The sequence below is a fragment of the Garra rufa genome, chromosome 20 (genome assembly GCF_049309525.1).
Source record: "Garra rufa chromosome 20, GarRuf1.0, whole genome shotgun sequence".
NCBI lineage: Eukaryota > Metazoa > Chordata > Actinopteri > Cypriniformes > Cyprinidae > Garra > Garra rufa.
The window spans coordinates 13803545-13823677 of record NC_133380.1 but is presented as its reverse complement, the minus strand read 5'-3'; the positions used below and the strand labels follow the sequence as shown (position 1 = coordinate 13823677).

The following is a 20133-nucleotide window of genomic DNA, read 5'->3' as shown; positions in this document are numbered from 1 at the left end:
AAATAATTTGTGTTCAGAAGATGATCGAAGGTCTTACGAACTTGAAACGACATGAGGGAGAGTAATTAATTACATAATTGTAATTTTTGGGTGAACTATCCCTTTAAGAATGATTTAAACCAAACTGATTCATGCAGACGTTTCTCACCATGCATCGTGGACACAGCCATTCTCCATTGGGAATTTCAGGAAGTGGTGGGTTGAGACAGTGAATGTGGTAGGAAGAAGGGCAGGTGTCACAGCACAGCAGCTCTCCCCCGTCCTTACACACTCTGCAGAACTCCATGTGGTCATCTTCCTCCTCACCAGCCACCTCGTCTTCCTCCTCCTCGTCATCTTTGGCCTCCCACTGAATACCTTCTTTTTCCTGAGAGATGAGGCAGTAAACTGTCAGTCTGAATAGCACAGGTTGTGTGGCCTTGAATATATATGACTTGAATATACTAGAATGTGTTTCTTTGCTTGATATGCTTGTTGTGAAGCAAGGAGGGATTTCCTCACACAGTGGGGGCAGCTCCATTTGCCCTCGGGGGCTTTCTCCAGTTCTGGATCCAGACACACCAGGTGATATGCTCTTGGACAGGTGTCACATAGAATGATCTCTCCACCCTGCTGACAAACCTCACAGTAGTCTTGATGGTCTGTCTCATAGCCGTCTCCATCCTCTCCTACATTAGCAAGAGAGTTTAAAGAGAAACCTAAATGGTTTATGGAACAGAAGTACTGTGCAATTTCAAGTTCTAAATTAATGTATTGCGAATCATTGATTCAAAACTGGACTTCAAAACAAAGCGTGTATCGTGAATCATTTGATTCAGATCAGGGCTTCAAAGCGCGTATTGCAAATCATTTGATTCAGAACAGGACTTTAAAGCATGTATTGCAAATCATTAATTTAGATCGGCACTTCAAAGCAAAGCACGTTTCGTGAATCATTTGATTCAGATCGCGACTTAAAAGTATGTATTGCGAATAATTTGATTCAGATCGCGACTTCAAAGTGTGTATTGCGAATAATTTGATTCAGAACGGGACTTCAAAGCGTGTATTGTGAATCACTTGATTCAGAACGGGACTTCAAAGTGTGTATCGTAAATCATTTGATTCAGAACGGGACTTCAAAGCGTGTAGTGTGAATCATTTGATTCAGAACGATACTTCAAAGTGTGTATCGTAAATCATTTGATTCAGAACGGGACTTCAAAGCGTGTAGTGTGAATCATTTGATTCAGAACGGGACTTCAAAGCAAAACATGTATCGTGAATCATCCGATTCAGATCTGGACTTCAAAGCATGTACTGTGCATCATTTGATTCAGAACGGGACTTCAAAGTGTGTATCGTGAATCATTTGATTCAGAACGAGACTTCAAAGCGTGTATTGTGAATCATTTGATTCAGAACGGGACTTCAAAGTGTGTATTGTGAATCATTTGATTCAGAACGGGACTTCAAAGTGTGTATCGTAAATCATTTGATTCAGAACGGGACTTCAAAGCGTGTAGTGTGAATCATTTGATTCAGAACGGGACTTCAAAGCAAAATGTGTATCGTGAATCATCCGATTCAGATCTGGACTTCAAAGCATGTACTGTGCATCATTTGATTCAGAACGGGACTTCAAAGTGTGTATCGTGAATCATTTGATTCAGAACGAGACTTCAAAGCGTGTATTGTGAATCATTTGATTCAGAACGGACTTCAAAGTGTGTATCGTGAATCATTTGATTCAGAATGGGACTTCAAAGCTTGTATTATGAATCATTTGATTCAGAACGGGACTTCAAAGCAAAACGTGTATCGTGAATCATTCGTTTCAGATCGGGACTTCAAAACGCGTATCGCAAATAATTTGATTCAGAGCGGGACTTCAAAGCGTGTACTGTGCATCATTTGAGTCAGAACAGGACTTCAAAGCATGTACTGTAAATGATTTGATTGAGAACGGGACTTCAAAGTGTGTATTACAAATCAGTTAATTCAGAATGTGACTTAAAAGTGTGTATTGTGAATCATTTGATTCAGAACGGGACTTCAAGGCAAAACGTGTATCGTGAATCATTTGATTCAGATCGGGACTTCAAAGTGCGTAGCGTTAATCATTTGATTCAGAACAGGACTTCAAAGTGTATCATGAATCATTTAATTCAGAACAGGACTTCAAAGCATGTATTTATTGGAATCATTTGATTCAGAACTAATTTTTTCGTTTTTCATTAAAGTCATAAACCCCATGCAGTTCCTTCACAAACAAAAATTTGTTAAACCGTGACATAATATAATGTTTAATGCACTTCATATTGTTAATAACAACAAATGGAATATATTTTCTTACTCTTTACTCTTTATGTCAATATGGTACAAGATTTTCGTACTTGATACATGAGTTAGGTCAAAAGTAATCTAAAAGTAATCAAAAAGTAGTTTGATTATATTACCTAAAATGTGTAATGTAATGGATTACGTTACTAACTAAAATAAACTAAAATTAAAATATTCACTCTTGTGAAAGGAAGTGTATTCAATAATGATAATAACAACATCAATAATAATAATAAATTTACTTTTTCTTTTTTTCCGTCCTCGGCGGGCCGACTTCTTTTTGGGTGCCGCTGAAGTGTCTGAGAGTACAGAGGCACTGTGAATGCTGATGTCATCAAAATCTGAAAAGTCGTCTAGGAAATCCTCCTCGCTCTAAGAAATAAGGCATTAAAACAGTTAAACCATTCACTAAAATTAGGTCACACTCCTCAAACTGGATGATTTCATGTGACAGTTTATGCAAAAGTCTTACAATAAGTCTTCATAAAAAATGAAAAGGTCATAACATGGAAAACAACTTCAGAAAGAACCTAATAAAACTGGGAGGAACGAGAACACTAGTCAAGTATATCCATACAAACCATCCATGAATTGTTCTGGCAAGTGGAAAAGCTTAAAAAAAAAATCTTCGATTCTCTCTCAATTGAAGAGCTATGGGGGAATCTTTCCATGTGATACAGGTTAAGCCCTAGAAAGACTTCAGTGAAAGCGCATTCTCACCGAAGAGCCTTTTTTCCTTTTTCCACCCTGGCCTGCTTTCGATTTGGACTTCTTCGGTTTCCCTTTCTTTTTTGTTTCTTTTACTGGCTTGCTTTTTTTTTTAGCACCAGGCCCTGCAATGCAGTCCAGATGAGATAAACAAAACAGAAACGTTTTTTGTGAGATCTGAGAACAATACTCCTTTCTTCAGACATAAACACTTTTTTTCTTCTAAAGAATCTACATAAGCACACTTTAACTATAAAGCGTCAACTATATATAAGATATTCATAGGATGAAAATATGAAGTGTGGCAGTGAAAAACCAAACACATTTTTATAAAGAATTCCCAACAGCCAATCATTAATCATGTAACATAAGTGGAAATCTGATCCTATAGATATATGACATCAACAAAAAGAGCAATACCCTTTCCCTCTTTGGTTTTGGCTTTTTTGATTGGCCCAGATGGTGAGATCTGTTGGATACTTCTAATACAGATGGGCGGAGCCACATTGACAGTTTCCACAGCAGCGGCCACGGCAGCCGCTACAGCAGTTGCAGAGGTGCCTTTGAAAGGGTTGTTCGCGCTAAACTCTCTCCATTTAGCTCCAAGGACCGTCATCATTTTTGACATGGGGATCTTGGGGTTCTTCTTGGCAATGAGGGGCCTGGCCACAAAATAAAAAATAGCTAAGAAAAAAGTATTCTTAGACACTGAAGATGAGAGGCCATGCATTGAAGTGATTTTATCTCAAGTACTGGATGTTCTCAGGCACTACGAATGAGAAATCGGAAGTATATACTAAAAGAGTGTCTATTAAATGAAATATTATGCTGGTTACAGTAGACAAGCATGGTGTGGGTCTGACAGTACATCTTGTTTCAATGCCTGTTATTAGAAAACCTGTCATCATAATGTCATTACTTCATACAGGCATTAGCAATTGCCAGAAGGAACGTTTTAAAATAGAACAAGACATCTTGACAGCAGGGCATTAGAACGTCCATGCAGAAGGAAAACTGAAATCCTACCTAAGAAACTGGCTGAAGGCTTTGTAGTTGGTGATGGTTTTATAGTCATCCTCTGAGAAGGCATACTGCACATCTTCGAGACCCCACTCTTGCATCAGCTGACCGGATGACTTTGGTTCCTGGTGTCACATGAGAAACTGTGAGAAATTCTTTATTATAAAATTAGAGCATAATAGAGCATTTCTAAGTGAGAACCTTCATGTTTCCGTCATCGTCATCATCGTCGTCCTCATCTTCATCTTTCTTTCGCTGTTTAGTTTTCCTCTCCTTCTTCTCTTTGGGCTTCTTCTTTTTCTTCTTCAGGGAGGCGTAGGTGCTGCTCTCACTCCCGGATCTGTGGCCATGATCCTCTCTGTCTGACATGTCATCTAGTCCGCTAGGAAGCCCCTGTGAGTACAGGCAGAGACATTATTGAAAAAGAAGTTGGACACTAGTATAAAAATGAACAGGAGGAATTTTAACGCTCAGTATGGCGGCTGTAAGAAATGAAACTTCTTTTTTCTGGAATCTGCACATACACGTTAGCTGGACCCAACTGAAAAATACATATCAGTTTTTTAACGTGATTTTAGCATATTTTATGATATCATTATTGTCAGATTTGATTGCTTTTGAACAGTTTAGGAAATTTCTCCATTAATAGTAGCCAGTGTTTTGCATTTATTACCAGAATGATAACTGAAACTGATGTTTCATTAGGAACCATAAATATTTTTATACTTCCATTACAACATAAAAGATCTTTAACATTGTGGTTTGCACCATTGCTTTAGCTAAAACCACGATAAAAATTGCGATATAGCTTACTGCGTTTTGCAAACCACAAAATGCTGCAGTTAAAGTATAATGCGCTGGAAGGCATGTTTTCCCCCTGATTTTCTGCCAATTTACTGTCTGGAGAAGTTGACGCTAGTTGCCAAAAGTCAGAGGCACTTTGGAGATTTGAGCTGACAGATTTCATAGAAAATCACGTAATGCATGATGGTCACAGACTCAGATTTTTTAAGTTCAGACTGTGATTTCACCCAGTCAGAGGATACTAAACATGATATTTTGAGAACAAGTCGTATTCCTTGGAACAAGCCGCACGTTTCTGCATGAGTTTGTTGTGAACGGAACAACTTTAAAGTCTGGTAGTGTGTGATCCTCAGTCGTTAAGTGTATGATGCAGAGTATTTTAAGATCTGTTCAGTTTTTAAAAGCTGTGTCGTGTATTCCAGCCTTGAAGAGCTGCACTGTTAATTTACACGTGAGTGTAAATGAACACAGCATGTGTGTTGGTAATACAACATGAGTCAGTTATGCTTTGTATTCAAATTCAGTTTTCAAAAGCAACATTTTTTGGACAGGTGATCACAACATTTCACTGGATTTTTCACTGGAATGTTTCCTAGCAGTTTTCCACCAAAATAAAATCTAAGGCTTAAATATTGTGATTTTATAACTATTATGAAGCATTTATTTATTCTTTTACAGTACAGTTGTATTACAATAGTAATATAGTTACTGTCTTAGAGATTAATAATAATAAATATTAAAGATAATAGGCACCGTCCTTCGGATGAGACGTTAAACCGAGGTCCTGACTCTCTGTGGTCATTAAAAAATCCCATGGCACTTCTCGTAAAGAGTAGGGGTGTAACCCCGGTGTCCTGGCCAAATTCCCTCCACTGGCCCTAGTCAATCATGGCCTCCTAATAATCCCCATTCATTGAATTGGCTCCATAACTCTCTCCTCTCCACCTGTAGCTGGTGTGTGGTGAGCGCACCGGCGCCGTTGTACTGTGGCTGCCGACGCATCATCCAAGTGGATGCTGCACACTGGTGATGGTTGAGGAGAGATCCCCTATATGATTGTAAAGCGCTTTGGGTGTACGGCAATACACAATGAAAGCGCTATATAAATGCATCATTCATTCATTCATTCATTCATTCATTCATTCATAATAACAATAATAATCTCTAAGTATTTTACTTAGGGCCTTATAAAATCTGCTTATAAAATCCCCCCCCCCCCCCCCCAGACTCTGTTTTAATTGTTAAATTTAAATATATATATTAATATAGTTCATTTAAATCATAAAACCTACACAATTTAACAGCAATTTATTAAAAGTTGAACAAAAATAAAATTTTTAAGTCCCTGTGAAATCCGTTTTACTTTCCTCCCCTCAAATTAATTTTTATTTTTTACCAAATTCTGTTTGTTTGTTTTTTTTCTTCAAAAAATTCCATTATAATGGTTTCATTAAAGGTTTAATTCATCTTTAATTAATTGATTTTATAAAAAAAAATAAAAAAAAAAAATATATATATATATATATATATATATTATTATTATTATTATTTTATTTCTTTTTTTTCCCTAGAAATAACGTGTTGTGTATTTACATTTTTCTGGTAAATAAATGTTCTGAAAAATATTATTTAAAAAGTAATGCTTTAATAACTTAATTACATTAGCCCCTTAACTGTCACCGTCCCACCTGTGGGACGCTTGGCGCTCTTTTTTTCCGTTGCCCTTTTTCTCTATCAATTGTTTTTAGTAACCATCATAAATTATATATCATTTGAAAGCTTAGAAGCTCAAGAATCATCCAGTGGAACCATTTTGAAATTGGACATTGCATTACCATGGAAATGATACTTTAAAATCGTTTGGTGGTCTCCTCCCCCTTAGCGGTGTCATATTACAAAATGCATTACGGTCTTTTAGAATCACAACTTTTTACAATCTTGACAAAAAACATATCATTGGAAAGGTCTGAGTCTCAGAATTGCATATTTGGTGGTTATTTTGTGATTGAATAAAAATTTTCAGAAAATTTTAGACTTCTGTGACAGAAAAATGAAGAAAAAATATATATGGCATTTGGATGGCACCCGGTGGCTGTTTGTGGTATAACGCCCTAAACAAATTTTCACAGGAACCTTAACTTTTTTCATATCAACTTCAAATTTGGAACATAACTTATTTAGATGTGTGGCTTCAATTTGATATCAAATTTAGGATAAAACTTGTTATGAAAAATATGTATTTTATATAAAATATAATAAAGATTGTACAGTGCATTTTGTTTACAGTAAATTTAAACTTCTATAATTTGTTGATACTTTATTTTTTGGAAAAAATTCCCCTTCTGCAATAATCTGCGGATTGTCTTCTTTAAAAAGAGACCAACTTTAGATCTGTATTCCAAAGTGTTCATGAATTACAACAATTGAAGTTTGGATAGTGCACTTTCATGCCTATTTAAAAAAATGGGGGTGACAGTTAAGGGGTTAAGCAATATATTTCTGTCACAGTTTCTTCAAGTTAAACCAAACTCTTATTTTGACAGGTTGCTGTGAAGACCTTTAAGTTTCTGTTTGTATATGACATGAGGATAGATAAGAAACTGTAAAATTCTAATGAAGTGACTCTCAGAGCAGTTTTAGAGATTACGTTTATGTGTTCATGTACTACATTGAGGCGGCAAAGGCTGAAAGCACTGCAAGCGTCACGCAAGCTTCAGTTTGTGTATAGTAAGTGAAAAGTATGTCTGCACCATTCATTCACACAGAGAAACACAGAACATGCTGGATTCATATTTAAATAGTATTTTTGCAGTGTAATATTCACAGACAGTAGTCCATATCACGTTTTGATTTAAGTGCAAGGACCTACTTTTGATTTATTCATCCAAAATTTGGCAAATTCCATGACATTCTGTGTTATACAGTAAATTCCATAATTTTTAGGGCCATATTTACTGTTATTTTACTATTATTTAATAATAGTAATAATAGGCAATTAACACTATACTAATTTCTCCATTCATAGCAGCTATATTTGCATGCTTACGTCTACATGCCTGGAGGTCTTCCTTACATGATCACCAGTTGACTTGACTTGTTCTAAAAGGACTTTTGTTCAAGCTTATCAAAAACAGTGCTTTAAACTTTATAGTGGACATTTCAGGAGCACAGAAATCTTGCCTCTGCAAAAACACAACTGAAGTACTTGTAAGAGGCATTAAACGGAGATCCTTCTAATTGGTAAAGACCTCACATCCACAGACTTTAATTAAAACCAGGCTTTTACTATGGCGTAACTATTGATAAATGTAAAATCAACTCCACATTTTCAATAAAGGAAAAACCAGATCATTACGACACTATTATTAGTAACATCTGGAAGCAGGGAAACCAATCAAATTGATCATACTGCTAGGGAACACACGTGTTTCAGTGGGTGAATTACTCTGTGTGTGTGTGTATATGCGTGATTGGAGAAAGCCTGTTGCTGTGCTGCAGCTGTGCACTGGCTGGCAGATGTCTCCCCGGCGCAGGGTAGGCCGGCATTGCCGCAGAGCGCACAAGCTCCACCGGCAGCCGTTCTGAGTTTCCATGGAAACCAAACTGTGCAGTGTTGGGGGTGGGGGGTGCAGGGGGGAGCTCTCTCTACTGCAGCAGCCAATGGAACAGCGCCATCCAATCAGACGCGTTTGCATAACGAGCTTGTTATGAAGAGTCCCCATGGTTGCAGTGCCTGTGTTCTAGGGCCCGTCTAGACAAATCTCAATCACGTACATGGGGGAGGGAGAAAGTGAGAGAGGAAGGAGAGAGCGAGTGAAAAAGGAGGGGTGATCATACAAGAGGCAAAGACTAGAACCACTAAAGAGCTTCACAGCTGGAGCTGAAAGGTCTCCCAAAATCCAAACCACAATTTTCTTTTACAGTGTACCTCAAAAGAAAAAAATAGACCTAATGTAAATAATGGCTTGACAGCATCCTGCAGTTCTCCCCTATAGAAAATGCAGTTTTTAATGGAAGAGTTCTTTCATCGTTTTCTCACCTTCATGTTCTTGCAAACTGTTTGAGTTTCCTTTTTCGGTGGAGCATGAAAAATACATTTTAAGCAGATTGCCACTTTTCCAGGTATCAGATATGATTGTCTCTTTTGTCTTGTGACTGTTCACAATACATTTGAATGTTAAATTGAATTGAATGCAAATTAGTATTGTGACCTATGGTGGATGGGAAAATTTTCAACAAATCTCAGGCTTTTCCTCAGACATAGTTATTGTATTGCTTTACAAGCTGGAAAACAGAAAATGAGTTAAATGAACAAACTAAAAATTGTTTATTAATTCATCTGTATTATTTTCCAATAAAAATATCTAAACATACTTAAAACAATGAATATTTTCTGTAGAAGTAATATCTATTGCTGTCAAATCGATTCATTGCGATTAATCACGATTAATCACATCCGAAATTAAAGTTTGTGTTTAAATAATATATGTATAATGTTTAAACATTTGCCTTAAATATATCTTAAATATACACAGCACACACACATAGGCTATATTATGAAAACAAAAACTTTTATTTTGGATGCGATTAATCGTTATTAATCGCGATTAATCGATTTGACAGCACTAGTAATTTCACATTATACATTACATTTTCATAGAAAAAATTAATTTAGTTTATTTGTCTAATGCCATTTTTTGTTTTTGATTTTGTAACACTTTACAATTAGTTAAGGTTCCATTAGTTAATGTAAGTTAATGCATTAACTTAACAATGTACAATGCATTTGTAATTAATAAATGCTTTTGAAGTCATTTTTATTGGTAATCCATGTTAACTAATATTAATTAGCATAAAATGACAGAATTTTTATTTTTGCATGAACTATCCCGTTGAAGTGTGTGTTGAACTGGAACTTTTTCCATTTCTTCCGTTATTAAAAAAAATTAAAATAAAAATATCTTCACTTAAATTTATTTGCCTCATGACTTTTTTTAGTGACACTGCAGTAAGGTCCCATTAGTTAGTGTTAGTTAATGCATTAACTAACAATACGCAATGTATTTGTAACTATGATTAATAAATGCTTTATAATTATTTTTTTTTATTGTTAATTCATGTTAACTGATGTTAATTAACATGACACAATTTTCACTTTACATAAACTATCCTTTTGAGCATGTGTTGAACTGGATCTGTTTCCATTTTTCCATTCATTAAAAAATAAAAATAAAATGATCTTGACTTGAATTTATTTGCCTCATGACATTTTTTTGTTGTTGTTTTTGTAACGCTTTACAGTAGGGTCCTATTAGTTAATGCAATAACAAACAATACAAAACGCATTTGTAACTATGATTAATAAATGCCTTAGAAGTATTTTTAATGTTAATTCATGTTAACTAATGTTAACTAAAAAAACATATTTTAAAATGTTACCTTTTGTCTTCTTTAAACAAAAAAACTAGCCAAATTTATTAAGGTTTATGCATATAAAATTATTGTTTTGAATGACATTTCAAAATGTTTGTTTAGAAAATAGCACAATCATTCTAATTGTAAAATATTAAAAACTTAAAATTCAAGAATTTCCTGCAGTGTATGTTGCATCTATGCTACTTTTTTGTCCTTTTTGGAGCTTGACAGCCCCAGTAACTAGTCACTTTTTTTGGAAAGTATGGAGAGGAAAAAGCAGCGTGAACACTCTGCCGCAGAAGAAAGTCAGTCATTCAGGTTTGGAACGACATGAGAGTTAGAAAACGATGAAAGAACGTTCATTTTTGGGTGAACTCTGCCTTTAAAAATTGCATTTTCTGTGGGAAAGAACTGCATAATAGTGTCAGACATCTTTGGGATCTATTTCCCCAAAAACATCCTCATTTTCAACACACTGAACCAGAAAAAAACGCTCATCTGTACTACTGAAATGTCACTTATCGTTGTTTACATCTGACAAAGCATCAATTCTCACTCTCCCATTCCAATCCCCTGACTCTCCACAGTCTATCAGGCTCCGGCGCAGGTGGCCGGCTTTGGCGAGCTGAGCTGTTAAGACTTGCGGACAGCAGAAGGGCAGGCGGTGGTTTTGACCCGCATTGATTTGAGCCCGTGTCTGACACGGCACTGCAGGGAGAGCATGACTGACGCCAAGCAGGGCTCTTAGCGGCTGAGGGGAGACCTCTCTGCCCTCTCCACGGCACATTTACCACTGCTGAGAAGGAGGGAGGCTTGAGAGAATGACTGAATCTGTGCAAGGAGGCAGATAAAGCGAGGGAGGAAAAAGAGAGGAATCCCTCTCATTATCTCAATGGTAAATACAGTCAGCTGGGGGGACTGTGACCGACTGACCTGTCAAACCTTTTATCTCTCGCCAAGAGAGCTGACTGGAAAAGGGCTGATCGGTAAAAAAATACGACAGAATACCCCGAGGTCAAACAAGTTGTTTCATACTGATCATTCAACTCATGGGAGCAGCGTTTATGCCACGGCCTTGCAAACAAAAGTGCACCTGGCCTTTCCTATGAGTGCTGTGTTGTAATGCATGCTGAAGGCAGATCAGGGCGCTACGTCTTGTATGGATGGACTAATGTCAGCCTTTTCTAGGAGAAAGCCCTGATTTTTTTTATATATGACAGTCCCCATTTTTGGTGTCCTGTCTTCTGTGGAACACAAAAGAATATATATTAAAACAGTTTTCAAAATATCTTCTTTTATGTTCCACAGAAAAAAATCAGTCATGTTTGGAACAACCTTAGAGTGAGTAAACAATGACACAATTTTCATTTTTTGCATGAACTGTCCCTTTGAGTGTGTGTTGAACTGGAACTCTTCCCATTTTTCCCCATTCATACAAAAAAACATTGAAAGCAATGATAAATTAAGCAAACAAGTAGCATCTGACTGAACTTTAGAGCATACTAAACTGTCTGAACTTGACTTGCCCAGGTTTTTACTTCAGAAATCTGGTCACCTCACTGCACTGGTGACACATTTAGTAACGGACCATGACATTCAAACCAAAACAACAAGGATGCTCTCCACCTTTTTCCTGATCACGGAAGTCTCGCCCACTTGGAACCATAGATATATATACATAGATACCGCATTGGACCGCTCCAAGCACGTAGATGCGTCCGCCATATTGGAACGGTCCACTTGACGTCATTCACCATACTGTAGGTTCGCAGACCAACGACCAACGGCAGGACTGTGGCTTTTTGAATTTTCAGTGATTACTATGAGATCTATGGGTGAATGACGTCAAGTAGACCGCAGTGAAATGGCGGATGGCTTACGTATAACGGCCCATACAAACAGTCGCTAATGAGGCATCTACGTATATATATATATCTATGCTTGGAACAATGCTTTACATTTCCGGTCTCTGGTGTTTCTATTCAAATTAATGTTTTTTCCAACTGATAATATAACTGTAAAATGGTTTTAAACACATGGGGCCATAGTTTAATCACTTTGCAATGTCACAATGAGTTTAATGAAAGGGTAGATGACATAAAGCGACGAAGGTTAGCTGCATTGAAAACACATGATGGCACATACATACAGCTCCCAATGGAGGCAAATTTTTTATATTAATTAATATTAGTTATATTGAAAAAGTTTCAGTTTGATTAATTCAGTCTTTTTACCCAGTTCTAATATGGATTTCTATGGAGACCAGTACATCAGTTAGAATCCATCATGGCTCATCAGCTGCTCAGAAAAAAGGTGGATAAATACTAGAAATGCAGATTTAGCCGAACAAATCTGTCACACGGAAATCACTTGCATGCTGATGATGTGGTAACGACATCTATTTCAGTCAATTATATAGCAATTAAAAGTTCCTTACCTCCTTTTTCTTCTTTTTCTTAACTTTGGGCTCTTTTCCCTCCGTTATCTTGCCGGGTTTCTTCTTCTTATGCTGTTTGACCGAATCATCCTCAGAGAAGAATCTCTCTAAGGGTGACAAGGGGACATTCCTCCGACGTTCACCTTCCTCATCCTCATCTGAGAAAAAACACAAGAGGTTCATGCTTATGAGATTCATGCATACATCACATCACCCCCATCTAGTCATCCATCCATCCGTTGTTTAATCTGTCTATCTATCCATTATGTTTTCTCTATACGTCAGTGTTAATTTTAACAGAAAATTTTGATTTAGTTTTAGTCAGTCTTTTGACTAAAATGCTATTTGGTTTTAGTAATATTTTAGTCTGAAAGGTTTTAGTTTTAGCCAGTTTCGCAGACAAGGCCAAAGCCTAGTCCTAGACTAAAGGTGCATTCACACTTGTCATGTTTGGTTCGATTAAAACGAACGCTGGTGCGATTGCTCTGATAGTGCAGTTTGCTGCCATCTGAACCCTGGTGCGCACCAAACAAGCGGATCGAGACCACTAAAAAGACGGGTCTCGGTCCACTTCCAAACAAACTCTGGTGCGGTTTCGAATGATATATGAATGCAACATGGACCAAATGCTTCTAAACAAACCAAAAACAGGAAATAATGAAATGATGTAACACTATGCGTCATGAACAAGCGGTATATCCAAAACGAAACGAGCAGAGGGCAAACGTGGTAAAATGCCTTTTATGAGCTCTTCGTGAGTTTGCAGGCAGAGAAAATAAAATAATATACATTCAACAGTGAGCATGCTTAGTCCAGCAGATAGCACTGCATGTTCGACACAAGCAGTGCCGCTTTAATTCGAACGCACCTTTTCTTTTTATTTGGAGTGTTAGGTGAATTCCGTCTCAAAATACACGTCATTCAACCCGACCAATCAGGTTTTGAACGCATCACTATGCCTTTAGGTTCGGTATCTTTAGGTTCGCTGTCAAAAATGCCAGTGTGAATGCTAAACGGACCAGGACCAAATGTATCATTTTACTTTTTTTTGGTCAGGACCAAATAAACCAAACGAACTGAACTACAAGTGTGAACACACGCTAAAATGTTTCTTTGTTTTGTCTCAAGATGCACACCAGTACTGTTTTTTTTCCTAAAACACGTTTTTTAAAAATACTTAAATGTTCTAATTGAACTATTGCCTAATCCTGGCTTAGGCTAAGTCTGTGAAACTGGGCCTAAATATCATAAGATTTGAGTCGACTAAATGTACAGTAAATTTAGTTGGCTAAAATCTAATGGGTTTAGTTACAGTGTAATGCATTTATTAAGCATTTCTCTAAATTTGTAAGGTTTTATCATGATAGACACCCAATTAACTCCCACAACACACAACATGCCTTTATATTAAAATGAAATAAAACCACTTCTCATAAAGAAACAAGAACATGGTCTTCTTTTAAATGAAATACCAATGGTTATACAGGCTAATTATGCATTCTTTACAACAACTTAAATACCATATTCTTCATCCGTTCAAACAGACATATTTATTCACATAAATAAATTTAGATTAATCTTTATTAGAGCTACTAAAGTGATTCAATCAAGAGCAGTGAATGATTTTTTTGTCTTTCTTTTGACCGAATGCACGAACCAACTGTTTATGTTCACTTAAGTCGCAACTGAGTGTATTCATCTGAATACACACACTGCAAATTTTAAAGGGTGAATTTAACTCTCTTACCAGTGTATATATGGATACCACCAGTAAAGTGTTAAACTAACACTTTTGAAATTGTTAACATTTTTAACACCCTGATAGTGTTAAAAACAGACTCTTACAGTGTAAAATTTTAAACACCAGAATGGGTGATTAAAAAAAACACCAAGTTTGGTGTTCAAAATAAACACTCATGGATTACCTGATCAACACTGCACCAGTGTTCATGTGAATATATTAAAAAATAAACCCACAAAACAATACACGTTTATATTTATTTATTATTTAATTTAAATATTTTTCCCTGCACCAAAATGTCTTCACATTCAGTGTTTTCAATACATGTAAAGACATGTTTTTACAACAATTAAAACATCAAAATGTCAAGGCAAATCAATACAAATGCACAAAATACATATTCTTATTTGGGCCATATGTGCTTTTCATGTCATAAGGTTTGTAATGCTTACATTTATCGGCTTAAACAACAGTCTTTGCTAAGAGTTTGGACCTCGTTGGAGAGAGTAGTCTCATTCTTTGTTTTCAGCATGACGAGATGTATTACTCTGCAGCTTTTAGCCAAGCTAGATAGCCACTCACATTTGCAGCATCACAAAAGTGCTCCAGTAAAATTGGAAAACTAAATAACGAAAATATTCACATCCATTTATCAGGTGAAATATCAGAGACAAGTATCAAGTACAGTAGTCAAGTCACCATTATATGTGACCCTGGACCACAAAACCAGTCTTAAGTCGCTGGGGTATAATTGTAGCAATAGCCAAAAATACATTGCATGGGTCAAAATTTTTGATTTTTCTTTTATGCCAAAAATCATTAAGAAATTAAGTAAAGTTCATGTTCCATGAAGATTTTTTGTAAAATTCCTACGGTAAACATATCAAAATGTAATTTTTGATTTGTAATATGCATTGTTAAGAACCTAATTTGGACAACTTTAAAGGTGATTTTCTCAGTCTTTTTTATTTTTTTGCATCCTCAGATTTCTGATTTCAAATAGATGTATCTCAGTCAAATATTGTCATATCCTAATAAACCATACATCAATAGAAAGCTTATTTATTGAGCTTTCATATGATGTATAAATCTCAGTTTTGTCAAATTTAACCTTATGACTGGTTTTGTGGTCCAGGGTCACATATTATATAGCGCATTTTACAATGCAGATTGTCAAAGTAGGTTTACAATGTTAAACACAGAAATAATGTGTTAAAATAGTGTTCCATTCTCCTCTGGCCTGATAAAACCAGTTGTTTAAATCTAGGCTGCAATAAAGTCAGATTGAGTAGAGGACTTGTCTGGTCCTGTGGTCTTGTGCCAATGGGTGTGTAGTTGACGAGGTGTTCATTAGGGTGAAACCTGTCTCTAGGGCTCATCTAGTTGTCCTGGTCTCTGCTGACAATCAGGGCTGTAGAGGTCGTCTCTAGGTGCTGATCCACCATCTGGACTGGATCCAGTGGACTGCAATGTCCATCTGATCTGGATAAAGTCTGGATCTGGGTGGCTACAGTGGCCTCGGAATAAGAACAAAACAGACTAGTATTATTGTAGATGCCATTCTTTCTTACGATGCAACAAAGTCATAATTCATAAATAAATGACAGTGCAAACATACCAAAAACTTACATTTGATACATTTTTGGAAGGAGATCAGACGCTTTAATATTATTGTTTAATAATCAAAACATTAGGCATGACGATCAATAATCTTAAAATATGCAGTTGTGGCTTATCCATTTATCTAGCATGTGTCCTAACAAAGCTCTTCTCATCCCACTTAGAGTATACTCTTCAAGCACATCATCGTGAAAGAAAGAATAGAAAGAATATCTCTCTGAGAAAAAGTTTAGGAGTGCACAACACATAAATATCACTATAAATCAATATGACGTTCACAAATATATTTTTAAATAAGGTAAAACACTTACTTACGTTTCCCTGTTAAAAGCAACCTTCACGTCAGCACCGCATAGCAATTCAAATCTGTGAGAAACATTTAGGCTGGTTTAGGCACAAACAGCATACAACTATCATCATAAAGTAGTAATATCCTATATAATACATAATGTAAATGAGATAAAACACTTTCTTTCTGTGTTTTTCTTGATAAAACCAACTTCCCCGTCTGCTCTGCATTGGGAGTGAAAGAAAATGTAGCTCTGAGAAAAAGTTTATAAGTGCACAACACATAAATATCACTATTAATCAATGTGATGTTATAAAATGCATATTTTAAATGAGGTAAAACACTTAATACTTACATTTCCCTTTTAAAAGCGACCTCTGCGTCAGCACCGCATAGTAATTCAAATTTGTGAGAAATGTTTAGATGCACACAACATATTAACATTGTCATAAAGTAATATTATACTTTACATAATGTAAGTGAGGTAAACACTTACTTCCTGTGTTTTCCTTGACAAAACCAGCTTCCCCGTCTGCTCCGCATTGGGAGTGAAAGAAAATTTAGCTCTGAGAAAAAGTTTATAAGTGCACAACACATAAATATCAATACAAATAAATATGACATTATAAAATACATATTTTAAATGAAGTAAAACACTTACTTCTTATGTTTCTCTGTTAAATGCGACCTCTGCGTCAGCACCGCATCCCAATTCAAATCTGTGAGAACATTAAAGGAACACTCCACTTTTTTTGGAAATTCTCATTCTCCAACTCCCCCCGATTTAATAAGTTGAGTTTTACCGTTTTGAAATCCATTCAGCCGTTCTCCTGTTCTGGCGATATCACTTTTAGCATAGCTTAGCATAGATCATTGAATCCTATTAGACCAATAGCATCACGTTCAAAAATGACCAACGAGTTTCGATATTTGTCCTATTTAAAACTTGACTCTTCTGTAGTTATATTGTGTGTACTAAGACCGGTGGAAATGCGAGTTTCTAGGCTGATAAGATTAGGAACTACACTCCCATTCCGGCGTAATAGTCAAGGAAGTTTGCTGCCGTAATAAGGCTGAAGCAGGAGCAGTAATACCACGCTGCACATGTGCAAATGCTAAACTAGCTGGGAACTCATTTCTGATAATACTCCGCCTGCTTCGGCCTAACATCTTCATCTTGTTTTTATTCATGAATGAAAATGTCAATAGATTTTCGCTGTAGTTTTTAGTAGTTTAGTTCGTTATCATCTCATTTTCGTGTGTGAAAAAAATGTTGTTGGCAAAAAATTATGCTGAAAATTTTTCGTCAAGGAAAATAACACTGCTGACCTGTTGATATACAGTCTTCAACCCAATCTAATGAGAAAATGTAAATGCCAAGTTCTGTCCTGAAACTCTAGATGGCGCAGGTTGATGCAAACTGATGATATTCACTCCTTAGCACAAGCTGATTGGTTCATGTTGCATACGCAGCCAATGAGCTTGTTCCTTTACATTTAAAGGGTTAGCATTTACTAGAGCAGTTCCTTTGAAACCCTCCCTCTGCTACAGGTTATTATATATGCTACTTGTAGCAGCAGCAGCAGTATGTCTATCTATCTATCTATCTATCTATCTATCTATCTATCTATCTATCTAAATATCTATCTATCTTTCTGCCTGTGAAAGGTTTGCCTGTGAAGTGAAGGCTCCTTCGCTCCATTAGAGGGAAAGCTTAGATTTTTGTTGACACACTGAAAGGGGAGCGAAAGGAGAGAGGTGAGGTCTCTGCCACCTGCTGAACTGTGAATCTCTCACTGTAAACAAAAAACTACTGTCTGGCAGAGCATATTCACTGTAACACTTCAGTGATGCCATGCTGTCAAAAAGGCAAAGTGCAAAAAAAAGACATCAGGAAGGCATCGTCTGCAACCGGAGCACCACGGTGCAATTCCTGCCGCCTGTCTATCGTCAGCTCAGACGGCGGCCCATGAAATATGCAGTGCGTGTGGTGGAGTCAATCAGCTAAAGCCCTGTCCCGCAGCCCACCACGCCCCGTGGGAGCTGCCGGAGATGGGGCTTTCCCAGCCTCTTGGATGCTATCCTCGAAATCCACTTAACCTTCATTTAGCTGCCACTGTTTGAGGACTTCAGCTCCGGTGAGAGCAGCCCCTGCACGGTTCAAGCCTCGCTTGCAGCCTTATAGGGCATTTTGAGTATTTACTCACGTAAAATACAGAGCTCCCCATCTCTCTGTCAGTCGCTGGGAGGTTTTTTCTTATTTCAATCTTCTGCCGCACATAAACAGAGCAGTTGCCTGCGAGATGACGGATATTTAGGGCAGTGCGTCTGCAGTAGATCTCACAGGGAGGCTCTTTCATGTCGGCAGAATATGTCTGCTGCCTGCCAGGCGAATCAAGCTCACATCTCGTCTTCATTCATGTCTCACTTACAGTCGTGGTGATGCAACACAGCACTCTTGAAGTGAGGATATCTGGCAAAGGTTTTACACTGCCAACTGATTTTGAAGCGATTCGGATTATGTTTATCCAATTCCAATTTAATATGCAAAGAATATAATGAATAATAAATCATCTGTAGCCTGATTTCCCCAAAACCGTAGCTCTATTTTTGCATACCGAACTCTTTGCAATAGGCAGCGTTTTGTGGAATATTTCTGAGTAAACAGAGCCACTGTTAGGAACCGCCAGGTGTTTAAAAGCTGTGCTGCTGCCATTCGCTACTGGTAGCGGGCCTGAAAATGTCACGACTGTAGCCACACATTTGTGTGTCAGCTAAGCACGGACATCGGGGTAACTTTGACCTTGCAACAAGGGCTGGGTCAGTGCCGCACTCCATTAGAGATGGGATTCACGGCCAGTCTCGCTGTTAAGAAGAGGAACGTTTACAGGAAAACGCATTAGCTGTCTGACAGACTGCGTATGTTAATAGTGCCCCCACCGTTAATGTGATGAGACAGCATGGTTGGAACACCCCCTCATCGAGACCTTCAAGTTTTATAGGCCGTATCTCTACTTTCTGAAGACTATATCGATTCTCTAAGTCCCAAGGCTGATTCGCAAACCTTTGCTCTGCTTTGCAAAGACACATAGTGGCAAAAATTGCAAGTACACAAGCAAAGCAGTCTAAAATTAATGTCCTAATAACCTATAAAACAAGAACAAAGCCTCTGTAATTGAGTTTAGATGCTATAATTGTTTTATTCCAGTATGCAAATTTTGCACTGCAGTAATTTGCTGGTAAAATGTGACACACTGATGCAGAGACTGATGACACATAGACATAAGTGTGTGATGCAACAATGATTTACACGCACGCACAAACTCTAGCAAAGAGGAAGGGGTGTCAGCTTTCACAGCGCAGCTTCCAAAAATAGCCCCCACCAAACAGAGCGATGAGCAGCTCATGATTATCTTTCAATTTCAAAGATAAGACTATGTAAAAGAAACCAGATTTCGACTGGAGGAAATAAAGAAGGGGGCAGAAAGCACTCAACCTAATGTCTCCTAATGAGGATCAACATAAACAGGATCTCTCACAAGCATTGTTGGGGTATGACGGACAAATAAAACGGCACTAACAAGAACAAGGCAGAAAATATAGAACGTTTTTCATTATGAGTATAATGATTCTGTATTTTTTGGTCAGAATGATTTAAAGAGGGTATAGGGCCCTATGATTTCCGCAATGCGGAAACGGGGAGGGAATCACGGAATCCAATCATAAAAATGGAATTCACTGTATAACACGGAATGTAACAGATTTTGCCAAATTTTG

General features: G+C 37.2%; 1 protein-coding gene across 1 annotated transcript in view; it reads right to left on the bottom strand.

The window, feature by feature from the left end:
- Positions 1-20133, bottom strand: part of chd5 (chromodomain helicase DNA binding protein 5) — a 59889-nt gene that overhangs the window by 34669 nt on the left and 5087 nt on the right. Inside the window, exons 2-10 of the mRNA XM_073825486.1 lie at positions 15851-15964; positions 12707-12864; positions 4252-4443; positions 4057-4175; positions 3451-3692; positions 3043-3155; positions 2565-2694; positions 502-668; positions 149-367 (exon numbers count right to left, since the gene is read on the bottom strand). Of these exons, the coding sequence (XP_073681587.1) occupies positions 149-367; positions 502-668; positions 2565-2694; positions 3043-3155; positions 3451-3692; positions 4057-4175; positions 4252-4443; positions 12707-12864; positions 15851-15964 (1454 nt within the window). The remainder of the gene's footprint in view (positions 1-148; positions 368-501; positions 669-2564; positions 2695-3042; positions 3156-3450; positions 3693-4056; positions 4176-4251; positions 4444-12706; positions 12865-15850; positions 15965-20133) is intronic.